The sequence below is a fragment of the Plecotus auritus genome, assembly GCF_963455305.1.
Source record: "Plecotus auritus genome assembly, chromosome: 15".
In the NCBI taxonomy this organism is placed as follows: Eukaryota; Metazoa; Chordata; class Mammalia; order Chiroptera; family Vespertilionidae; genus Plecotus; species Plecotus auritus.
The window spans coordinates 11,019,253-11,039,491 of record NC_137781.1 but is presented as its reverse complement, the minus strand read 5'-3'; the positions used below and the strand labels follow the sequence as shown (position 1 = coordinate 11,039,491).

Sequence of the window (20,239 nt, the reverse complement as noted above, 5' to 3'; positions counted from 1 at the left end):
TTGACCCTCAGCCTAACCAGCGACCTTTCCCCGCTGGCCCCACTCACCGTGGAGGGGACAACTACCTCGCCAGGCCCTGCTGGGCTCGGGGAGAGGGTGGCAGGTCTGGATCCCCCAAAGCTGCTATTGCATCGGCAATCACTTTCAAAATTTCTCTGTGCCTCCTGCAAGCCTTGCTCTGGGTGTGAGCTCCCAGAGCCCCCTGGGACGAGGGAGAGGGCAGGGAGGGGGGAATGGGGCTGGCCCAGATCCACGGCTGAGCAGGAACTCCAAGCAGACCACACAAAGGAGGGCTTTGAGGTGGCTCCAGCCGGACCCGGGCCGACGCCCGCAGCCCCCTGGCGCTGTGCTTGCCCCGATCCGGGCCTCCCGTGAGCCTGATTTAACAGGAAATCATGGGCCCTGAGAAGTTCCTTGTGACACTCTAATCCCAGCCTGCTGATGGGACCACGCCCCCAGCAGAGGTGACCTCCAAGGCTCCCCAGGACACGGGCACCAGGTGGCCCCAAAGAGGAGCTGCGGACCCGGCAGGTAAGTCAGGACCAGGGGCCCAGCTGGGCTGGCGGGGAGGAGCGGGCGAGTCCAGGATTACGGTGAGAGTCAGGGATGGGTCGGGGAGGCGCGCACAGCCCAGACTGCCTGTAAAACGGAAACCAACTGGCTCCTTTCCAGGCTGAGCCAGACCGGCCTGTTGGCAGACTTAGCAAATAAGTATCAATGAAATGTGCATGTGAAGTTAAATAATGAATTTCAGCTCAACAACAACAAATGCCCCAGGTGACGGTGATGCCTGGGAAAGTCTGAGATAAACGGTTCTGAGACCAGATCTGCAATTTCTCCATCCACTGCTGCCCTCCTCCCCAGGGGACAGGCTGCCTGGAGAGGCCAGGACAGAGGCCCAGGACTCAGGCTCCTAGAGGCAGCATGTCAGGGGGGGTGAGTACCCCTGCGCCCTGGGGCTCCCCTCCACCCGCCTTCCCCCTGCCCTGCTCCTCCCTGCTTCTCCACACCAGGTCTGCCACGAGCATTCTCCCCTACAACCTCTCTGCGGCCCTGGACGCCGCCCACAGTGAGGAGACTTACCAGCCACCTTGGGCCGGAGCCCTAGGGTAGGGTCCCAGCCGGCCATGGGCTCGGCTCGCTCAGGCTGTTGGGAACCTTCACTGCTTTTTCCTGTCGCCTCTCCGCGCAGGCGGGCACCTTCCGCGAGGTCCCTGAAGAGGAACAGCAGCTGCGCGCCCAGCTGGAGCGGCTCACAACCAAGGACCACGGGCCTGTCTTTGGGCGGTGCAGCGAGCTGCCCCCACACACCTTGCAGAAGGTGAGGTGGCCCCGGGTGCGGGGGGCGGGGGGAGGTGAGGGAGGCAACAAGGGGTGGATGTTGATGGCCTCCTTGCTGCTGGAGAAAGCATCCTGTCCCAGCTCTCCGGGTTGTCCTGAACCTCATGGGCTGGCCTGTGCTAGGGGCCCTCCTGGAGGTCAGGCCTGGCCGCCGCTGGGCTGACCACACATCACCCAACCTATCCAAGGCTACAGCACCCACAGGGCTCCCTGGGACCTGGGGCCTCCGGCCAGGGATCATCCTAGACTCTTATATCAGGGACGTTGCATTTTTTAAAAATATATTTTATTGATTTTTTACAGAGAGGAAAGGAGAGGGATAGAGAGTTAGAAACATCAATGAGAGAGAAACATCGATCAGCTGCCTCCCGCACACCCCCTACTGGGGATGTGCTCGCAACCAAGGTACATGCCCTTGACCGAAATCGAACCTGGGACCCTTCAGCCCGTAGGCTGATGCTCTATCCACTGAGCCAAACCGGCTAGGGCGGATGTTGCATTTTTTAAAAATATTTTTATTGATTTCAGAGAGGAAGAGAGAAGTAGAGAGAGAGAAACATCAATGATGAGAGAGAATCATTGATTGGCTGCCTCTTGCACGCCCCCTTTTTGGGATCAAGCCTGCAACCCGGGCATGTGCCCTTGACCAGAATCAAACCTGGGACCCTTCAGTCCGCAGACCGACACTCTATCCACTGAGCCAAACCAGCCGGGTCAGGAACATTGCTTTGCAAGTGGCCCTGGGGAACAGGGATCCAACTGCTGCCCCCACTGGACAGGCAAGAGGCCTGAGTTTGAGAATCAGACCTACTTCCAACTTGCTGTGTGACCTTGAGCAAAGTGCTTCCCTTCTCTGGTCTTGCCTTCTGAACTTATGAAAAAAAGTTGTTGGGCCAGCTCAGAATGATCAAACTGTGTGCTGTGGAGGCCGGCAGAGTGTCTCAGGGCTGAGCTGAGCTGAGCTGGGCTCTTAGCTTCCATCTCTGCTCCCCTGGGCATCTCAAGGGACAGGTGCTCCAAGCTTCCCCCAGGCCTGACTCCCCTCCTCGCCTTCCCCTCTCAGGTTGACCAGGGGGAGGGCTGCTTGAGACCAGCTGAGTTCTCCAGCCCCAGCCCAGGGGAGGGATGTGAGGCTCTGGGGGCAGGGGACTGGCTGCCGTCGGCCGGGTATCTTTGTTTTTGAAAAGATCAGAATTAAGCCTGGGAGGCAGCAGAGCCAAGTGATTCAAAGTCCAGCCCGGCCCGGCCAGCGTGTTTCAGTGGTTGAGTGTTGACCTATGAACCTGGAGGTCATGGTTCGATTCCTGGTCGAGGCACGTGCCCAGGTTGCAAGCTCGGTCCCCAGTGTGGGGCATGCGGGAGGCAGCCAATGGATTATTCTCTCTCATCATTGACATTTCTATCTCTCTCTCCCTCTCCCTTTCTCTCTGAAATCAATAAAAATATATTTAAAAAATAAATTAGCCCTAACCGGTTTGGCTCAGTGGATAGAGCATCAGCCTGCAGACTGAAGGGTCCCAGGTTCGATTCCGGTCAAGGGCATGTACCTGGGTTGCGGGCACATCACCTGTGGGACGTGTGCAGGAGGCAGCTGATCAATGTTTCTCTCTCATCGATGTTTCTAACCCTCCATCTCTCTCCCTTCCTCTCTGTAAAAAATCAATAAAGAATATATTAAAAATAAATAAATAAAAAATAAATTAATAGAAGTCCCGCCTGAGTAGGACTTTTAAGTCCCAACTCCACTCCTTTCTATCTGGCTGACCTTGGGCAAGAATATTTTCACTCTGTGAACCTCAGTCTGCTCACTCTGAAAAATGGAGAGAATACCAACCTTACCGTGATGGGTTGTGACAAAGATTGAAAAACACTATTTATTTTTTAAAAATGTATTTTTATTGATTTCGGAGAGGAAGGGAGAGGGGGAGAGAGTGAGCGAGCGAGAGAAACATCAATGATGAGAGAGAATCATTGATCGGCTGCCTCCTGCACGCCCCACACTGGGGATCGAGCCCAAAACCTAGGCATGTGCCCTGACCGGGAATCGAACCGTGATCTCCCTAGTTCATAGGTGAAAAACACAATGTACTTCAAGGACTGGCAGAGTGCTAACCAGGGGCTCCCTAAGTGCAGGCTGTTATGAGAGACAGTCAGACCTTTGGTTACGTCCTGCCCAAGGAAGCCAGGATGAGCAGATTGTTGTGGGGTCGAACCCTGGAGTCAGAATAAGACCACCGGAGGCTGCTGATTGATTAAAAAAGCAGGCAAGGATTTATTGAGCTGGCCAGGACGGCCGCAAGAGCACCACACGCAGGTGGAGTCCACCCTCACGACGGCGCTGTTTCAGGTGTAGGCAGTCCTTTTAAAGGTCTAAACCACAAAAATTTTCCTTTGTTCTAAACGAGCCCCCAGCCACATCCTGCTGGACATCGGATTGGAATGTGGACCTATCTTGCGAAAGCAGATTGTACAGAAGCAGAATTGAGCCAAGTTAATCATCTCTAAAAGTTGTCTGCCGTTTCACCTCCTGGAGCTACTGAGTCAGTGGGAATCCATCTCCTGTGGTTCTGGTCCACAGGCACAGGAAAATAACCTTTGTGATGTGGGATGGGTTTATGTGCTGAGGTAACTACCCTATTGTTTAAGCAAATAAGTGTGTGCAGAAGCCAGAATAGCAGGATTAAAATTCAAACAGCAGTTTTTACCTGTGATGAATGTATGAACGTTCTTAAAGTCTTATTTCACAGATGAACCTAATTTTCTCCAAATACAACCAGTTGGCCGCGGCGCTGCCCTGTGGATGGAGCAGCGAGGGCCCCGCTGCTGCCCCTGCGAGGTCTCACCCTGTGTGCGTGTGTCCCGCCCCGCACAGCGCCTACCCGTGACTTCCTGCTCCCACCCGGCTTTGTTCCAGGCCAAGGACGAGCTGAACGAGAGGGAGGAGACGCGGGAGGAGGTGGTGCGGGAGCTGCAGGAGCTGGTGCTGGAGCAGGCGGCCTCGGGGCAGGAGCTGGCCCTGGCTGTGGCCGAGAAGGTGCGGGGGAGGGACAGCGCCTTCTTCCTGCGCTTCATCCGCGCCAGGAAGTTCGACGTGGGGCGCGCCTACCAGCTGCTCAGAGGTGAGGCCCATGCTGGGAAGGCTGGGGGAGGAGAGGAGGTTCTGAGGGTGGTGTTGACCCTCACGCAGCCGCAGCTCAGACTGATGCCTCTGCTTCCCTCCCACTCCCTGCCCACCGTGGCTCTGAGCCTCCTATCTTTACCCCTAAAATGGTCAGACGTGGGTGATCCCGCTCAGCTGTGACAATGAATGAATGAATGAATGAATGAATGGGACAGGACCAGATTCCTAGAGGTATGGCTCCTGTCCTCTCTTCTCAGTCTTAGGACTCAATGAGGAGAACCGTGTTAACATCAAAACATTCAAACCTGTAAAGAATGTTTGTGAGTTTATTTGAGCCAAACTGTCGACGTATGCCAGGAAGCAGAACCTCAAGAAATTGAGATAATGCTCTGGAGAATGGCAGGTTACATCTGTATTTATACATTGCCATCACAGGAAGGGATGTAGGTGGGTTACTTGAAATCCATTGGTGATAGACTAGAGAGGCAGGGGGAAGCAAAGCGGGGAAACCCCTGGGATTGGATGAAAAGTAAAATGATAGACACCTACTTAGGTGGGTGCATGAACAATGAACATGATAATGAAGGAATTGGTGGTCTCTGTCCTGGGGCCCGGGCACATTAGGCTGTGCCCCAGGGGGTCCGGAAAAAGGGACATTACAAGTTACCCAGACATTTCAAGGGTGTGTTGTTATAGATGCAGAAAGACAGATAGGCTCAGTTAGGTAAAGGTTGACCTTGTCAGGGAAGATAATGTTGTATTGTAAATCATCGAATGAGATACAAAACGCCTTAATGAGCCAATTAATTAGGAGGCGTTTATTGCACACAGCCCAGAGGGAGGTGTCTTTTTCCAAATCTCTGAGCAACCCATACAGGAAGTTTTCCCGTATTTATACTTTTCTAGCCTCTTTGCAGATATTACAAAGGGCTCTGTGTGAGTTATTGTTACAGACGGTTGTAACCTTGAATACATAATGAGTGTGTATTTGGCATAATTATTATCAGTACTAGTCTATTTTAGTCTATTACATTGGATGGCTAGCTTGCAAGGTCAGACAGTTAAGTTTATCTTTTTCTATTACTTGAACTAAAAACAAAGTCATTTTACAGAATAACAGACTGTCTTCAAGTGACAGAGTTTATAACGACAGAGCTTACAGGACTAGGGACTATCTAACAATAGCAGAGAATTCAAACAGCAGTTTTTTTTATACAGGATGGAGGTTACTATGCTTCAATACCGGCCTAGGATGTGGCTGCCCACCATCACTGCGTTTAGTTCAAGTTTCATTTCAGACCATCCTTTGTGGTGACTTTAGGTCTCTGAATTTGCAAAACCGCTATGCAGGCCTCCCCTGAACTTGTCAGGTTCGCCTGTAGCCCCTTTGGTCCACAACCGAATCCCCCAAATTGGGTGCCCAAAGAGGAGAGGAGTCCCCCCACCCCCCACCAAGGCTAGGTGTTGGCTCTGGGGCTCTGGGGGAAGGTGGGCATGGATGCCTGGCTCCCTGTAGGTGCCTAACGCTCATGCAGAGAGCGGGACAGAAGATGGTGCTGGGCTGGGCAGGGCCCCCGAAGACTGGCCCCGCTGGCCCCTGGAGGCAGGTTTCCTCCGGAAATGGAGGCTGTGGTGCTGGTGGAGGGTGGGGTCCTGAGCAGACCCTTTGCAGGCCGAGTCTCCTGTTCTTGCTTCTTCCTTCCTCCCCCAGATGTTCATTCACTGCCGGGTGTGCCACCTGCTGGTTTAGGCCAAAGGGTGCGGCCGAGAATAATGCACACAAGAATGGCTGCCCTCACGCACCTCACATTCTAATGCTGGAAATAACAAAGCAGATAAAGTAAAAATATGGAAGCTGGCCGGCGTGGCTCAGGACTTGAGAGTGTTAGATAGTAAGAGGGGATAACGGGAAAATAGAGGAGGCGGAGATGAAGCATTGAGGGGTTGAAGTTTGTTATGTAAAGTGGAAGGCTCTGGTCTCAAACCCGAAGGAAACGGGGTATTTGGGGGCAGGGCAGTTGGGCGGAGGGAGCAGCAGGACCCAGGCTGAGTGATGGGGGAGTTGGGGGGCTGGGAGGGCTGCAGGAGTCCGCGGCATTCTCTTGGCAGCCGCGCCCCGAACTCCTCCTTGGGCCTGGTCCCTCCAGAGCAGGGTGGTGGAGACAGAGAGGTGGCCCCTGTCCAGGATGGGCAAGATGGGGTGTGGAGGTGGCACGGGTGCTCCATCCGGGGCCTCTGTGCCCTCCTTAGGGTTTGATTTTTCCTTTTTAAACTAATTTCTGGGAGGAAGGAAGAGGGAGAGAGAGATAGAAACATCAATGATGAGAGAATCATTGATTGGCTGCCTCCTGCACGCCCCCACACTGGGGACAAGCCGGCAACCCAGACATGTGCCCTTGAATGGAATTGAACCCGGGACCCTTCAGTCTGCAGGCCGACGCTCTATCCACTGAGCCACACCAGCCAGGGCTTGGGGTTTGATTTAATCTTCTCCCTGTCCCACTCAGCTCACCCTGTGCCCAACCGAGAAACTGTGCCCCCTCCATGGGAGGCCGGGGGGGAGGTCAATGGGGAAAAAAAAAAAAGGAGACATATGTACTACTATTTGTAATACTTCAAACAATTAAAAACAAAGAAAATAAAAAAAAAAAAAAGAAAGAAACTGTGCCCCTGCCCGTGGGAGAGAGGAAGACCAAGTCGGGACAGTCCTCAGAGTTAGGGTCCCACCTCACATGTGGGCAGTTGACCAACGATGTTCCGGCCTAGAGTCTTGATTCCCGCGGCAATTATCCCAGAGAGGGGGTGTCCTGCTTGGTCCCACGCAGGCCTGGGGATCCCCTCTCCGCCAGGACGGGCTGGCTCCCAGAGGGGCCCCTCTGTTCTCCCTGCGCCAGGCTACGTGCACTTCCGGCTGCAGTACCCCGAGCTCTTCGACAGCCTGTCCCTGGAGGCCGTCCGCTGCACCATCGAGGCTGGCTACCCCGGCGTCCTCTCCAGTCGCGACAAGTACGGCCGAGTGGTCATGCTCTTCAACATCGAGAACTGGGACTGTGAAGAAATCACCTTTGATGAGGTCAGCGAGTCCCTGGCAAACACTGGGCTGGGCTGGGCTGGGCTGGGCTCCCTCCCCCAGACCTGGCCTCTGTGGGGCTCTCAGTCCTGCTCCGCCCCCCTCCCCAGCCGAAGTGGGGGCGGGGAGGCAGGCAGCCAAGCCGCCAGGCCCTGTCCAGCTGGGGGAGAACTCCTAGGGTGGCCAGGGCAGCTGGGAAAGCCAGCAGCGTTGCAGGCAGGGCCCGCTGGCCAAGGGTCCTGGTGTCCCTGCCAGGCAGGGTGACAGCTGTGGGCCAGGAGCTGGGCTCCACCCTGCCCAAGGCTGAAAGCTGAGAGCCACAGAGAGAACAGGCAGAGCTGGGAGCAGTTCTGGAGAGCACAGGCTCCAGCCTCATTAGCAGCCTGACTTCTTTGCATTGACACGTAGGCAATGCCAAGGGTCAAGCTCTGAAGAGAGCTGCCTTGCCTGGCTGGCGTGGCCCAGGGGTTGAGCGTCAACTTACGAACCAGGGGGTCAGGGTTCGATTCCCGGTCAAGGGCACATGCCTGGGCTGTGGGCTCCATCCCCAGTGTGGGGTGTGCAGGAGGCAGCCGATCCATGATTCTCTCTCATCATTGATGATTCTCTTCCTCTCCCTCTCCCTTCCTCTCCGAAATCAACAAAACGTATTTTTTAAAAAGTCTCGGCAAATACGGTGAAGTTTAAAGGGGACAGGGATTGCCCTGACTGCTTTGGCTCAGTGGATGGAGTGTTGGCCTACAGACTCAAGGGTCCCGGGTTCGATTCCGGTCAAGGGCACATACCTTGGTTGCAGGCACATCCCCAGTGGGAGGTGTGCAGGAGGCAGCTGATCGATGTTTCTCTCTCATCGATGTTTCTAGCTCTCTATCCCTCTCCCTTCCTCTCTGTAAAAAACCAATAAAATATATTAAAAATAAACAAATAAAGGGGACAGGGATAAGCACTCAGGCATCTAACCATGGCTGGGACATGCACGATTATTTCTGGGAACCCACTCACAGAGCGGGGGGTGACCCAGCTCTAAGCCGGTGACAAGTGACCTCCGATCAGGGTGCACCAGTCAGCTCTCCCGCCAGGACCTGGTCTTCACGGGCGGGGCTGGCAGCCTGTTCCCTCTGTGCCAAGATCTTGCAGGCGTATTGCTTCATCCTGGAGAAGCTGCTGGAGAACGAGGAGACGCAGATTAACGGCTTCTGCATCGTGGAGAACTTCAAGGGCTTCACGCTGCAGCAGGCTGCGGGGCTGCGGGCCGCCGACCTCAGGAAGATGGTGGACATGCTCCAGGTGAGGCCTCCAGCCCGGCCCGAGTGGGGGAGCCCATCACAGGGCGGGAGGCGGGGCGGCCGGGCCCGGAGTCCTGGTTTAACCGTGCTGGCAGGGAGCTGAGAATGTGCCACAAAGGGCAAGATCAACCATAGACACGTGCATGGTGATCAACAGTGAGCCAGGGATTCACAGCCTTTAGTTCATCGACCCGGAGAGAGCATCCTCTCGCTGCGTCCTGCCTCATTTTCTTCACATTTTTTATTTTTATTTTTACATATTTTTGTTAATCCTCACCCGAGGATATTTTTCCATTGATTCTTAGAGAGAGGGAGAGACAGCGAGAAACATCAATGTGAGAGAGACACATAGATTGGTTGCCCCCTGCACATGTCCTTGACCAGGGCCCAGGCCAGGGAGGAGCCTACAACCGAGGTACATGCCCTTGACCGGAATCGAACCCGGGACCCTTTGGTCCGCAGGCCGACGGTCTATCCACTGAGCCAAACCGGTGAGGGCATTCAAGCTTCATTTTAAAACCTGGAAAACAAGGCTCAGAGATTTGTGTGACTTCTCAAGGTCACAAAACTCTAAAGTGGCAGAAGCCGGACTTGAACTTATACCTTCTGACCCCAAATCCCACTCTGTCTGCATATGTCTCTTTGAATGTGAATTTATCCCGAGAGAGGATATCACTAACACCCATGACACTCCTGTAAGTGTCATGAGTCCTTTTTAAAAATATATATATTTTGGCCAAAACCAGTTTGGCTCAGTGGATAGAGCGTCAGCCTGCGGACTGAAAGGTCCTAGGTTCGATTCCGGTAAAGGGCACGTACCTTGGTTGCAGGCCCATCCCCAGCAGGAGGTGTGCAGGAGGCAGCTGATCGATGTTTCTCTCTCATCGATGTTTCTAAGTCTCTCTCCCTCTCCCTTCCTCTCTGTAAAAAATCAATATATTTAAAAAAAATATATATATATATATTTTGTATTGATTTCAGAGAGGAAGGGAGAGGGAGAGAGAGAGAAACATCAATGATGAGAGGGAATCATCAATCGGCTGCCTCCTGCACGCTCCACACTGGGGATGGAGCCTGCAACCCGGGCATGTGCCCTGATGGGGAATCGAACCGTGACCTTCTGGTTCATAGGTCGACACTCCGCCACTGAGCCATGCCAGCGGGGCCCTGAGTCCTTTCTTAGAGCACATCTTAAGTCTGCTGTCTGTGCCCCTGGGGAAGGAAGGCGGGGATGGGTGGGGGACACTGAGCATGACAGAGGTGTCCCTGTGGCCTGTGACAGTTTGCAGTCTGCTCAGCGGGAAAGTGGGTTTGAAAAGCTCAGTTTCCTACAAACCCAGCAAGGCTACCATTTCATTTCTCCACTCCACCGAAGCCCCAGCTTTTGTGCAGCCGCTGGGAGAGGGCTGGGCTGCATGGCCTCCGGGGCTTCCTCGCGGGGGTGAAGCCAGGGCTCCCCAGTTGGTGGCCTGGGGCTGGACACCTCAGGGCCTGTCCCCCTGCCTTGGGGAGGGAGAGGCAGTGGGGGAGTAAGTGGGAACCTCAGGCCATCGGGGCTGCGGGATGGGGCGCTCTCTGTCCCCGCAGGACACCTTCCCAGCCCGCTTCAAGGCCATCCACTTCATCCACCAGCCCTGGTACTTCACCACCACCTACAACGTGGTGAGGCCCTTCCTGAAGAGCAAGCTGCTCCAGAGGGTGAGTGATGGCGGGCTGCCCACGCGGGGGCGGGGCGAGCAGGGGCGCTGCACAGTGATTGGCTGATGAGTGGAATGGGGCTTTTTTTTGTTGTTGTTAATCCTCACTCGAGGCTATTTTCCCATTGATTTTTAGAGTGAGGGAAAGGGAGAAGGAGAAACAGAGAGAAACAAGAAACATCCATCGATGTGAGAGAAACACATCGATTGGTTGCCTCCCCTGGCTAGGGCCGTGGGATCAAGCCAGCAATGAGGTACATGCCCTTGACCGGAATCGAACCCGGGACTCTTTAGTCCACAGGCCGACGGTTTAGCCACTGAGCCAAACCGGCGAGGGCATGAGAGGAAAGGCTTTTTGAGACAAGAGGGCGAGGGTGGGGGGACAGGAGACCCCACCTGAGCCCTCCTCAGACTGCCTGTAGTCCTGAACTGAGTGGATCCCGCAGACAACATGAAGAGGACTGCAGAGAAGGCTGTCACCAGGCAGAGAGGTGGCACACACACTGGTCGCTGTCCTCCCTCCATTTCTTCTGTGGGGTTGGCATGCCTCAGGTGTTTGGTGATTTAAAAAAGTATATTTTTGCCCTAACCGGTTTGGCTCAGTGGATAGAGCATTGGCCTGTGGACTCAAGGGTCCCAGGTTCGATTCCAGTCAAGGGCATGTACCTTGGTTGCAGGCACATACCCAGTAGGGGGTGTGCAGGAGGCAGCTGATCAATGTTTCTCTCTCATCGATGTTTCTAACCCTCTATCCCTCTCCCTTCCTCTGTAAAAAAAAAAAAAAAAAAAAAAAAAAAAATCAATAAAATATATATATAAAAAATAAAAAAGTATATTTTTATTGATTTCAGAGAGGAAGGGAGAGAGATAGAAATATTAATGATGAGAGAGAATCATTGATCGGCTGCCCCGTGCACACCCCCTACTGGGGACCGAGCCTGCAACCCGGGCATGTGCCTTTGACGGGAATCGAACAGCGACCTTCTGGTTCATAGGTTGATGCTCAACCACTGAGCCACGCCAGCCGGGCGATGTGTTTGGTGATTTCTATTTTTCTTTCTTTCAGAGAGGAATGGAGAGGGAGAGATAGAAACATCAATGATGAGAGCGATTCATTGATCAGCTGCCTCCTGCACGCCCCCTATTGGAGATCGAGCACACAACTTGGGCATGTGCCCTTGACCGGAAATGAACCTGGGACCCTTCAGTCCGCAGGTCGACGCTCTGTCCACTGAGCCAAACCGGCTAGGGCTGTTTGGTGACTTTTGATGAGGGCATCCTAGGCGCCCCCAGCTCAGCTCTGTCTCTGCTTTCCTGCAGGTCTTTGTCCACGGAGACGACCTCTCCGGCTTCTTCCAGGAGGTTGACAAGGACATCCTGCCCACTGACTTCGGGGGCACACTGCCCAAGTATGACGGCAAGGTGGTTGCTGAGCAGCTCTTCGGCCCCCGGGCCCACGCCGAGAGCACGGCCTTCTGAGGACACTCCTGCCTCCGACCCGTAGTTAGCATCCCTGGGCCTCTCCCCAGCGCCCCGGCCTCTCCCCAGTGCCCCGGCCTCTCCCCAGTGCCCCGGACCCAGAGGCTGGGAAAAGGGCTGCCTTCGGGGACTGTGGTTCCCCCGACCCTCCCTGAGCATCACCCTCCTCCTAAGTCCGGAGGCAACAAACCAGGGGGAATTCGCTTGAACAAGAAGAGTTGGGGCCCTAGCCGGTTTGGCTCAGTGGATAGAGTGTCAGCCTGCAGATTGAAGGGTCCCCGGTTCGATTCCGGTCCAGGGCACGGACCTCAGTTGCAGGCTCCTCCCCAGCCCGGGCCCTGGTCGGGGTGCGTGCAGGAGGAAGCCAATCGATGTGTTTCTCTCACATCGATGTTTCTCTCTGTCTTTCCCTCCCTCTTCCACTTTCCCTAAAAGTCAATGGAAAAATATCCTTGGGTGAGGATTAAAAATAATAATAATAATGTTTTTAAAAAGATGATGACTTGCCCTGACCAGTTTGGCTCAGTGGATAGAGCGTCGGCCTGCGGACTCAAGGGTCCCAGGTTCGATTCCGGTCAAGGGCATGTACCTTGGTTGCGGGCATATCCCCGGTGGGGAGTGTGCAGGAGGCAGCTGATCAATGTTTCTCTCTCATCGATGTTTCTAACTCTCTATCCCTCTCCCTTCCTCTCTGTAAAATATCAATAAAATATATTAAAAAAAAAAAAAGATGATGACTTGGGGACAATAACATTCTTACTGTCTTTGAAGCTTTGGGCTAATGGCTTGTGTGAAGCTCTAAGTTTCATAATGATTTCCTTTGCTACTTAGAGAGTTTGGCTACTTAGAGCCGTGAAAACAGGCAAGGAGGGGGATAGAAGCGCGAGTGATCTGGGGGCACCGGAACCTCGGCAGCCAGAAGGCAGTGAGGGCTTCCCACGTGCGATTCCAGGCTAGAGACAGTCTTGCAGCAGCTCCATCTTGGGGTGGCCTGCTCCCCTCAGTCAGGTGCAGGCTGACGCGGGCAGCGACGGCCAGTGTGTCCCCCTCCTCCTGCCTGTGGGGCCCCTCCAGCAGAAGCTGCCTAAAAAGAGTGGAGCTACTCTATAGCCTCATCCTGAGGGCTTTCCTACAACATCTGAAGCCAAGGCAGCCAGGAGCGGACAAGTGAGTTTGCTGACTGTGGGCTGGCACCGCCCCCTGCTGGCCATGCCCTGGTACTGCCCCTCCCTGCTCAGAGACAAGCTGAGCAGGAAAGAGGTGGGCGGGCTGGGCCAGCCAGACCTTCCCTGTCGCCTTTGCAAGAATGTGTCCCAAGCCGAAACCGGTTTGGCTCGGTGGATAGAGCGTCGGCCTGCGGACTGAAAGGTCCCAGGTTTGATCCCGGTCAGGGGCATGTACCTTGGTTGCGGGCACATCCCCAGTGGGAGGTGTGCGGGAGGCAGCTGATCGATGTTTCTCTCTCATTGATGTTTCTAACTCTCTATCCCTTTCCCTTCCTCTCTGTAAAATATCAATAAAATATATTAAAAAAAAAAAGAATGTGTCCCAAGACCATTAATGCTAATGTTAAATCTGACATGCTTGGCCTCACAGAATCCCAGCTGCCTAGGCGCTGGGTTCCTACAAGTGGCCACTGTCACCGTAATAGTAAGAGAGGATGCGGGGCCCAGCCAGTGTGGCTCAATGGTTGGGGGTCAGGGTTTGAGTCCAGGTGAGGGCACATGCCTGGGTTGAGGGCTCGGTCCCCAGTGGGGGGCGTGCACGCGGCTGCTGATGGATGATTCTCATCACTGATGTTTCTCTCTCTCCCTCTCTGAAATCAACAAAAATTTATTTTATTTTATTTTTTTAAATACATTTTATTGATTTTTTTACAGAGAGGAAGGGAGAGTTAGAAACATCGACGAGAGAGAAACATCGATCAGCTGCCTCCTGCACACCCCCTACTGGGGATGTGCCTGCAACCAAGGTACATGCCCTTGACCGAATCGAACCTGGGACCCTTCAGTCCGCAGGCCGACGCTCTAGCCACTGAGCCAAACCGGTTAGGGCAACAAAAATATATTTTAAAAAGAGAGGAAGAGGGACAATAAGATATCCTTTTGAAAGCCACCCGATGTGGGAAGGACAAAACTTCAATGACAACCATGTGCTGCCCAGAACCGCTTCCTTTCTGGAGACGTGGGAGGAAGCAGGGATTCTGCCTCGTCCAAGGAGAGTGAGCAGAGGGAGAGCTGGGAGGTTGAATGGTGCATCTCTGCCATGCCATGTGGACCTCGGGGGAGGCTGTTAGCTGATGGAGGCAGCTGGTTAAGGGGGGTGGAGGTCTCGGCAGGGAAATGGGCCGCCGGGTTCAGACAGCCCTGTAAGAGACTGCCGCTGCTCAGAGCTGGCCAAGGTTTTTGTTTTTTGTTTTTGCAATATATTTCTTTATTGATTTCAGAGAGGAAGGAAGAGGGAGAGAGAGATAGAAACATCAATGATGAGAGAGAATCATTGGTTGGCTGCCTCCTACATGCCCCCTACTGGGGATCGAGCCCGCAACCCAGGCATGTGCCCTTGGCCAGAATCGAACCTGGGACCCTTCAGTCCGCAGGCCAACGCTTTATCCACTGAGCCAAACTGGCTAGGCTGGCCAAAGGTTTTGCCTGGCCAAGCGGGGAGCCCACTCTGAGTGCAGGCTCCCGGGGTGGGGAGTGTGGAGAGCTCTCCTGGCCTGGCCCGGGGGGACCTGAGCTTGGATTCAGACAGATACCAAGGAGAAGAGAACTCCGCCAACACTCCACCAACCCAAGACAATCTCAATTCAGGTCATGTCCACCCTCTCTGTTCAAAGAACTCCATTGGAAAAGCACATGAATCAGCCATGGCAACCTCCGCTTATCTCTCACCGCACATTGCACCTACGCAGTTCGCTGTACTGATTAAAACGCTGGTTTCTCACTTATCTCAGGCCTTGGCTCTCTTGCCTGGAGAGACGGGCTTGTACTAGTGAAGACGCCCGTGGGCTGGTCATTCCCCCGTATCTGCAAGGCTGGGTTAAAATCAGTCGTCATGAGCCCTGGCTGGTTTGGCTCAGTGCATAGCAGGGGTCCTCAAACTTTTTAAACAGGGGGCCAGTTCACTGTCCCTCAGACTGTTGGAGGGCCGGACTATAGTTTAAAAAAAAAACTATGAACAAATTCCTATGCGCACTGCGGGCCCGGGACGAGTCGGCTGCTAAGCAGGACAGGCAGCGGCACCCGGCAGGCTGGATAAATGTCCTCGGCGGGCCGCATGTGGCCCGCAGGCCGTAGTTTGAGGACCCCTGATAGTGTCGGCCTGCGGACTGAAGGGGCCCAGGTTTGATCCTTATCAAGGGCACATGCCCGGATCACGGACTCAATCCCCAGTCCGGGGGCATGTAGGAGGCAGCCAATCGATTCTCTCACATCATTGATGTTTCTATCTCTCTCTCCCTCTCCCTTCCTCTCTGAAATCAATAAAAATATATTTTTTAAAAACCAGTCATCACGAGAACTTGCTGTTTGGCCCATTTCCTTCAAGCTCACACTTTGGCGAAGACACAGCAAAGAACCCTTTTAAATATAAAGCCCCCACCGTACAGAAAACTCGCAGCCTCGCCACGTTTTTAGTCTTTTAATTTTTTTTTTTAAGTAAAGAAATTCCATTGAGTCAAAGATAACAAAATTACAGTTTCCGCTTGTAATGATCTTTGTTTACCACCACACAGAATCAAAATAGGACCCAACACAATAGGAGAACAGAAAACGGTCAAGGACACCATTGTTTAGTATAGCTTCTTAATAAAGGTAAATATCCTCGTTATTTAGAAAAAATTGCATTGCTAGTTGCAGATGTTAAACACCTCGGTGCTGGAGGGTCCCGTGTGTCTCCCCCCAAACCCAGCAGCACGGAGGCCTTCAGAACACAAAACTCAAAAATACATGGTTTTTAGGGAAGCAATGTTAAGTTTCAGGAAAATCCAAACGAAATGAAACAAATCAGGAATGTGAACGTGATGGTTCTCAAAAATCAACCTGGAAGCAGATCTGCGGGGGGAAGAGGGTGGCTGACGGGAGTCTAAGCGGGCCGGGGGAGGCCCCTCCCGCCCCGGGGGTGTCGCTAAGGCAGCTGCAGTGGCAGGAGTGGGAGCTCAGGTACAGTGCCGGTCTTCCTGAGGCAGTGGGCCGGGCCCCGCTCACCGGGAGCTGGGGTGGAGAGGTGACAGGGCTGTAGGTGGACTTGTGCTTCAGGGGAACTAAGGAGGCCAAAGTAAAAACCAAACAGGACCTAACTCTACACCCAGGGAAGCCTGCCCCCCCGCCACCCACGGCCTGGGGACTGCTCGACGTGGGTGGTCTGGGAGGAGAATGCCCATCGAGATGAGGGTATTTCTGCAGGTGCTATAAGTGGACTGTTGCCAACTTATGGCAATAGATTTCTTGGCTTATGGGGACCAGGAGGGGGAGAACGTAGGATATAGATTTCATTACTAATTGACAGAGGAGTCCAGTTAAAAGGCTTAATCTGCCCGTTAAGAAGTGAATGTCATCTTATTTATTAGAGACACCCACACACATGCCAGGAAAAACAGCTCAGAAAACAAGGAGGAGGTGGGAGGCTAACTCTTCCAAAGGGGCAGCTGTCCGCTATCTGGAAGTGGGGAATGGCTGGCGAGCTCGACTCCGCAGCCTGCTTCCGAGGAGGCCCGGCTGCAGCATCAGCGGCTGCAGCGACGCGGGCAGGAGGCAGCTGCTTTTGTTTTGGGTGACATCCCAGCCTCACTGCCAGCAGGGGCCACTTCCCCTGCCCTTAGCCTCAGATACAATTTGGCAAAAGCAATCCTCCTCTAGGAAGAGGGGGGTGCCTCCCTCCGCTTAGGCAACAGAGGTTCTCTAACCTTCCCCTCCCCTGCTGGGCCTCTGCACGCCACGGACAGGCCACTTTTCACGGCCTTTGAAGCATCCAAGTAAGCCAGAGTGGCTTTGAACAAGAGGCCACGAAGGAAGAAAGGCGTCAGAGGAGGCATTTGGCAGGTTCTGGGTCCCCCATCGCAGAGGAGGGGGTGCCTAACATAAGAAGGTGTGTACAGGCCACACGGAGAAATGCTCTGGTTTTGCTTGTGGCTTCACTTCAAACTCCCTCAGCGGAAGGATTTGAATTGCGATGCCACGATATTGGGGAGTACCGGGGGGGATATTCAAGTTAAGGCTTTCTGGTCAAAGAAAGGGATTCCAGATGATATTGTGAGTGGTTGCTGCAGGCAAATGCTTCTTAGCAACTTTGAACTCAATGTGAGGTGTCAGTGATCTTTATTTTACTTCCAAGCCAGGACCGATGCCCCAGGGAAAGAAGGGCCCCTCTCATCCCAGACATCTGGCTTGCCTGGCAAACACAAACAAGAACACACACATTGTCCCCCTGGAGCTGGCGAAACGACCCGCAAGTCACACGGCGACAAAGCGCGCTCTCATTCGGACGCCAGGCACATACGCTCCCGGGAGTCGGGCTTGAATGAAGACGGCGGTTTGAGAATGAACGCCGGAGCTGGAAGGATGTCTGCCCCGGGAACTCTCAACGCTCTGCCTGAGTCACACAGAAAGATGGGGCATCTGCCTCCTGCCAGCGCTGCACCTGTCCTGGTCACACGGCCCAGCCTCGGGACAGCGAGACATTGAGATGAGGATGGAGACGCTGAAGAGAAGCTGAAAACACAGGGCAAGGGCAAGGGCAAGGGCAAGGTCCGCAAAGCCTAATGCAGCAGCTCCCTCCCCCGGCCCTACAGGGTGAGCCAGGGGCCCTGACTCAACGGATTCTAAAGCAAGAGCTGCAGAAGGCCAGTGGGAGCGTTCGGGAAAATGACTTGTACACAGATGAATGGCTTTAGAGACAGTCTAGGACAAGCATGTCAAACTCGCGGCCTGTGGGATTACACGCCTCGAGGCATGTGGCCTGCTGGTCTTGATTTTGACATGCTTGGTCTAGGATCACTGGGGTCAGGGAGGTGAAGCGGCTGCCCCCAATCCAGTGTGAATGAGGGACAGGTGGGACAAGAACCCAGGTCCCCTGCACCCTGCTTCCTGCCACCACGCCCAGAAAGGGACGCTCCCCTTTCAGGCACATTTCCCCTCCTGTGGTCCGTCACAGGCCCCCCGCCACGCCGCAGAGAGCTTACAAGGACAGTGACCACCAACAACCTTCTCTCTAGGCCGCCCTGGAGTCCCTGGTGCAAACTCACAGCAGAGAAGTGATGGTTTTGTTTTTTTAATCCTCACTGGAGGATATTTTTCCCATTGATTTTCAGAGAGAGTGGGAGAGAAAGAGACAGAAACACCGATGTGAGAGAGACACATGAGAGAGACACATCGATGGGTTGCCTTCCCGCTTGCCATGACCAAAGCCAGGAGCCTGCGACCGAGGTACATGCCCTTGACCAGAATTGAACCCGGGACCCTCAGTCCGCAGGCCGACGCGCTACCCACTTAGCCACACTGGCCAGGGCCAGGAGTTTTCTTCAAGGCTGGTAAACGCCCTCTAGCAAAAGTGCATCAAGGAGACCTGACACCATTTTTCAGAAAATCCTAATTTGACTCGAATCGGCTGCTCATCAGTGTCTCCAAATTGTTCAGGAGGCAGAGGGTTCAACCAGGAGGAACGTGGGCGCCCCTTCCTCCTTGGTTTTTAACGTGTTATTCCTGCAATTGTACTGTCTGGGTCTTTGCAACTTAGAGCCTTAATCTGATTTCAGACTAGAATGTTCAGAAGCTCTAGGTTTAGCCCAAGTGGGGCCTTAATAGGCAGAAGCGCACGCCCATCGCCATCAGAAAGGAACGACTTCAGAAGAAAAGCGAAGGGAAGCGGGAGGGAGGAGGGAGCTGACCTACATACAAAACGCCGCTCCCTTCTTTACCAGGCGAGTTCGCATCTCTGTCGATTCAATGCCCTGCGCGCTCATTCAGAGCAAACAAGAGTGTCCCTGTTAAGACGGCCACAGCCACCCTCTCATTTCCATGCCCGAGAGCCTGGCGGTGAACAAAGGCCTTCAGTGGACTTCGTGTGAGTGCCATTCAGAGTCACACACTGAAAAGAACTCAGCTGGGCGGCCGCCCTCACAGCTCCAGGGGGTGAATTCCGGTCGGGTGGCAACAGGGGAGGTGCCCCTGCCTCTCCCCCTCCTCACCTCCAGGGGGGACACCTGGGTCGGGCTGCCGTGCAGACCAGGCTCTAAGGACTTCTGTCCCCTGCACCCCGGGGGGTGACAGCAACACTGTCTTTTCTCTTCCCGGATGGAGCTGGTATCTGGCCACGACTTCCTCAGAACAGGTCGAGAGAGGGGACCCGGGCAAGTGACAAGGAGATGATCATACAAACCTATTAAGTTACTGCAGTTCACAGAAAGTCTTAAGCAATGAAGGGAGTCGTGGGACTTTGACTAAGAATCTTCTGGATCACAGCTGTGGCTGTCAGGTGGCGGGGAAGTGACAGGGGAAAAGGGCACGCTTCCAAACGGAGGGTTAGATGGTAAAGTGCCACTTTGTGCTAAAACAACGTGAAAAGGAAAAGCACTGGAAAAAGAACAACTTGGGGGCGGGGGGAGTCACCAGGACAGACTTGGGGTGTGTAGAAACCACAGCAAAGTCCGGCCCACAGAAATCGTCATCTTTTGAGATAATGGCTGTTTTTGATGTTATTCGTTAGTTCGATCTAGTGATTGTCAGCAAATAATTTCTCCAGGTCACAGACATTACTGTCACAGTCACTTGGACCAATGCTCAAACTATGTCCACCTGCGGCCACAGGGGTCGGCCTCCGAGCCCCCAGGTGACTCCCTCCACCCCTTCAACACCCACACGGACCCACTTTTCCTACTCCTGTCTGCCCCGGAGCAAAGGAGATGAAGCAGGGAACATTTTGACGTATCCAGGCAATTTCGCTCATAGTTCCATTTCGCTCCAGACAGCAACTGCAGAGTTTTCAAAGTGCAGGGTTTTTAGACATTCAAGTACCACAGGATTGGAGGAAAGTACTTGAAACTTAGAGTGACAATTTCATTAGGGAAGACACCTTAGGAGAGACCTCTATAGACTACAATGGGCTCTGAAGTTAAAAATCTGCTGCAGAACAACACCTTCTTGGGTTGGGAAGGTCTTTCTCCAAACTCAGGTCCAACTTTTGAATTGTTTGGTATCAAAAGCCAGAGTTGGAGAGACCTCAGTTAAAAAATAAAATTACAAATGAG

The 20,239-nt window shown here is 53.7% G+C and overlaps 1 protein-coding gene across 1 annotated transcript; it reads left to right on the top strand.

Annotated features, from left to right (window-relative positions):
• Positions 1-867: 867 nt before the first annotated feature.
• On the top strand, positions 868-12,710 carry RLBP1 (retinaldehyde binding protein 1). The gene is made up of 7 exons (XM_080651553.1): positions 868-936; positions 1,193-1,321; positions 4,256-4,460; positions 7,357-7,535; positions 8,661-8,819; positions 10,406-10,516; positions 11,836-12,710. The coding sequence occupies exons 1-7, from the start codon at positions 925-927 to the stop codon at positions 11,992-11,994; spliced, it is 954 nt and encodes a 317-aa protein (XP_080507679.1). The 5' UTR covers positions 868-924; the 3' UTR covers positions 11,995-12,710.
• The last annotated feature ends 7,529 nt before the right edge of the window (positions 12,711-20,239 follow it).

What these genes read in the sequence shown, in the direction of transcription:
- RLBP1 (XM_080651553.1), top strand. An exon ending in CCCCACACACCTTGCAGAAG is followed by an intron (nt 1,322 to 4,255) that starts GTGAGGTGGCCC and finishes GCTTTGTTCCAG; the next exon opens with GCCAAGGACGAGCTGAACGA. An exon ending in AAGAAATCACCTTTGATGAG is followed by an intron (nt 7,536 to 8,660) that starts GTCAGCGAGTCC and finishes CTCTGTGCCAAG; the next exon opens with ATCTTGCAGGCGTATTGCTT.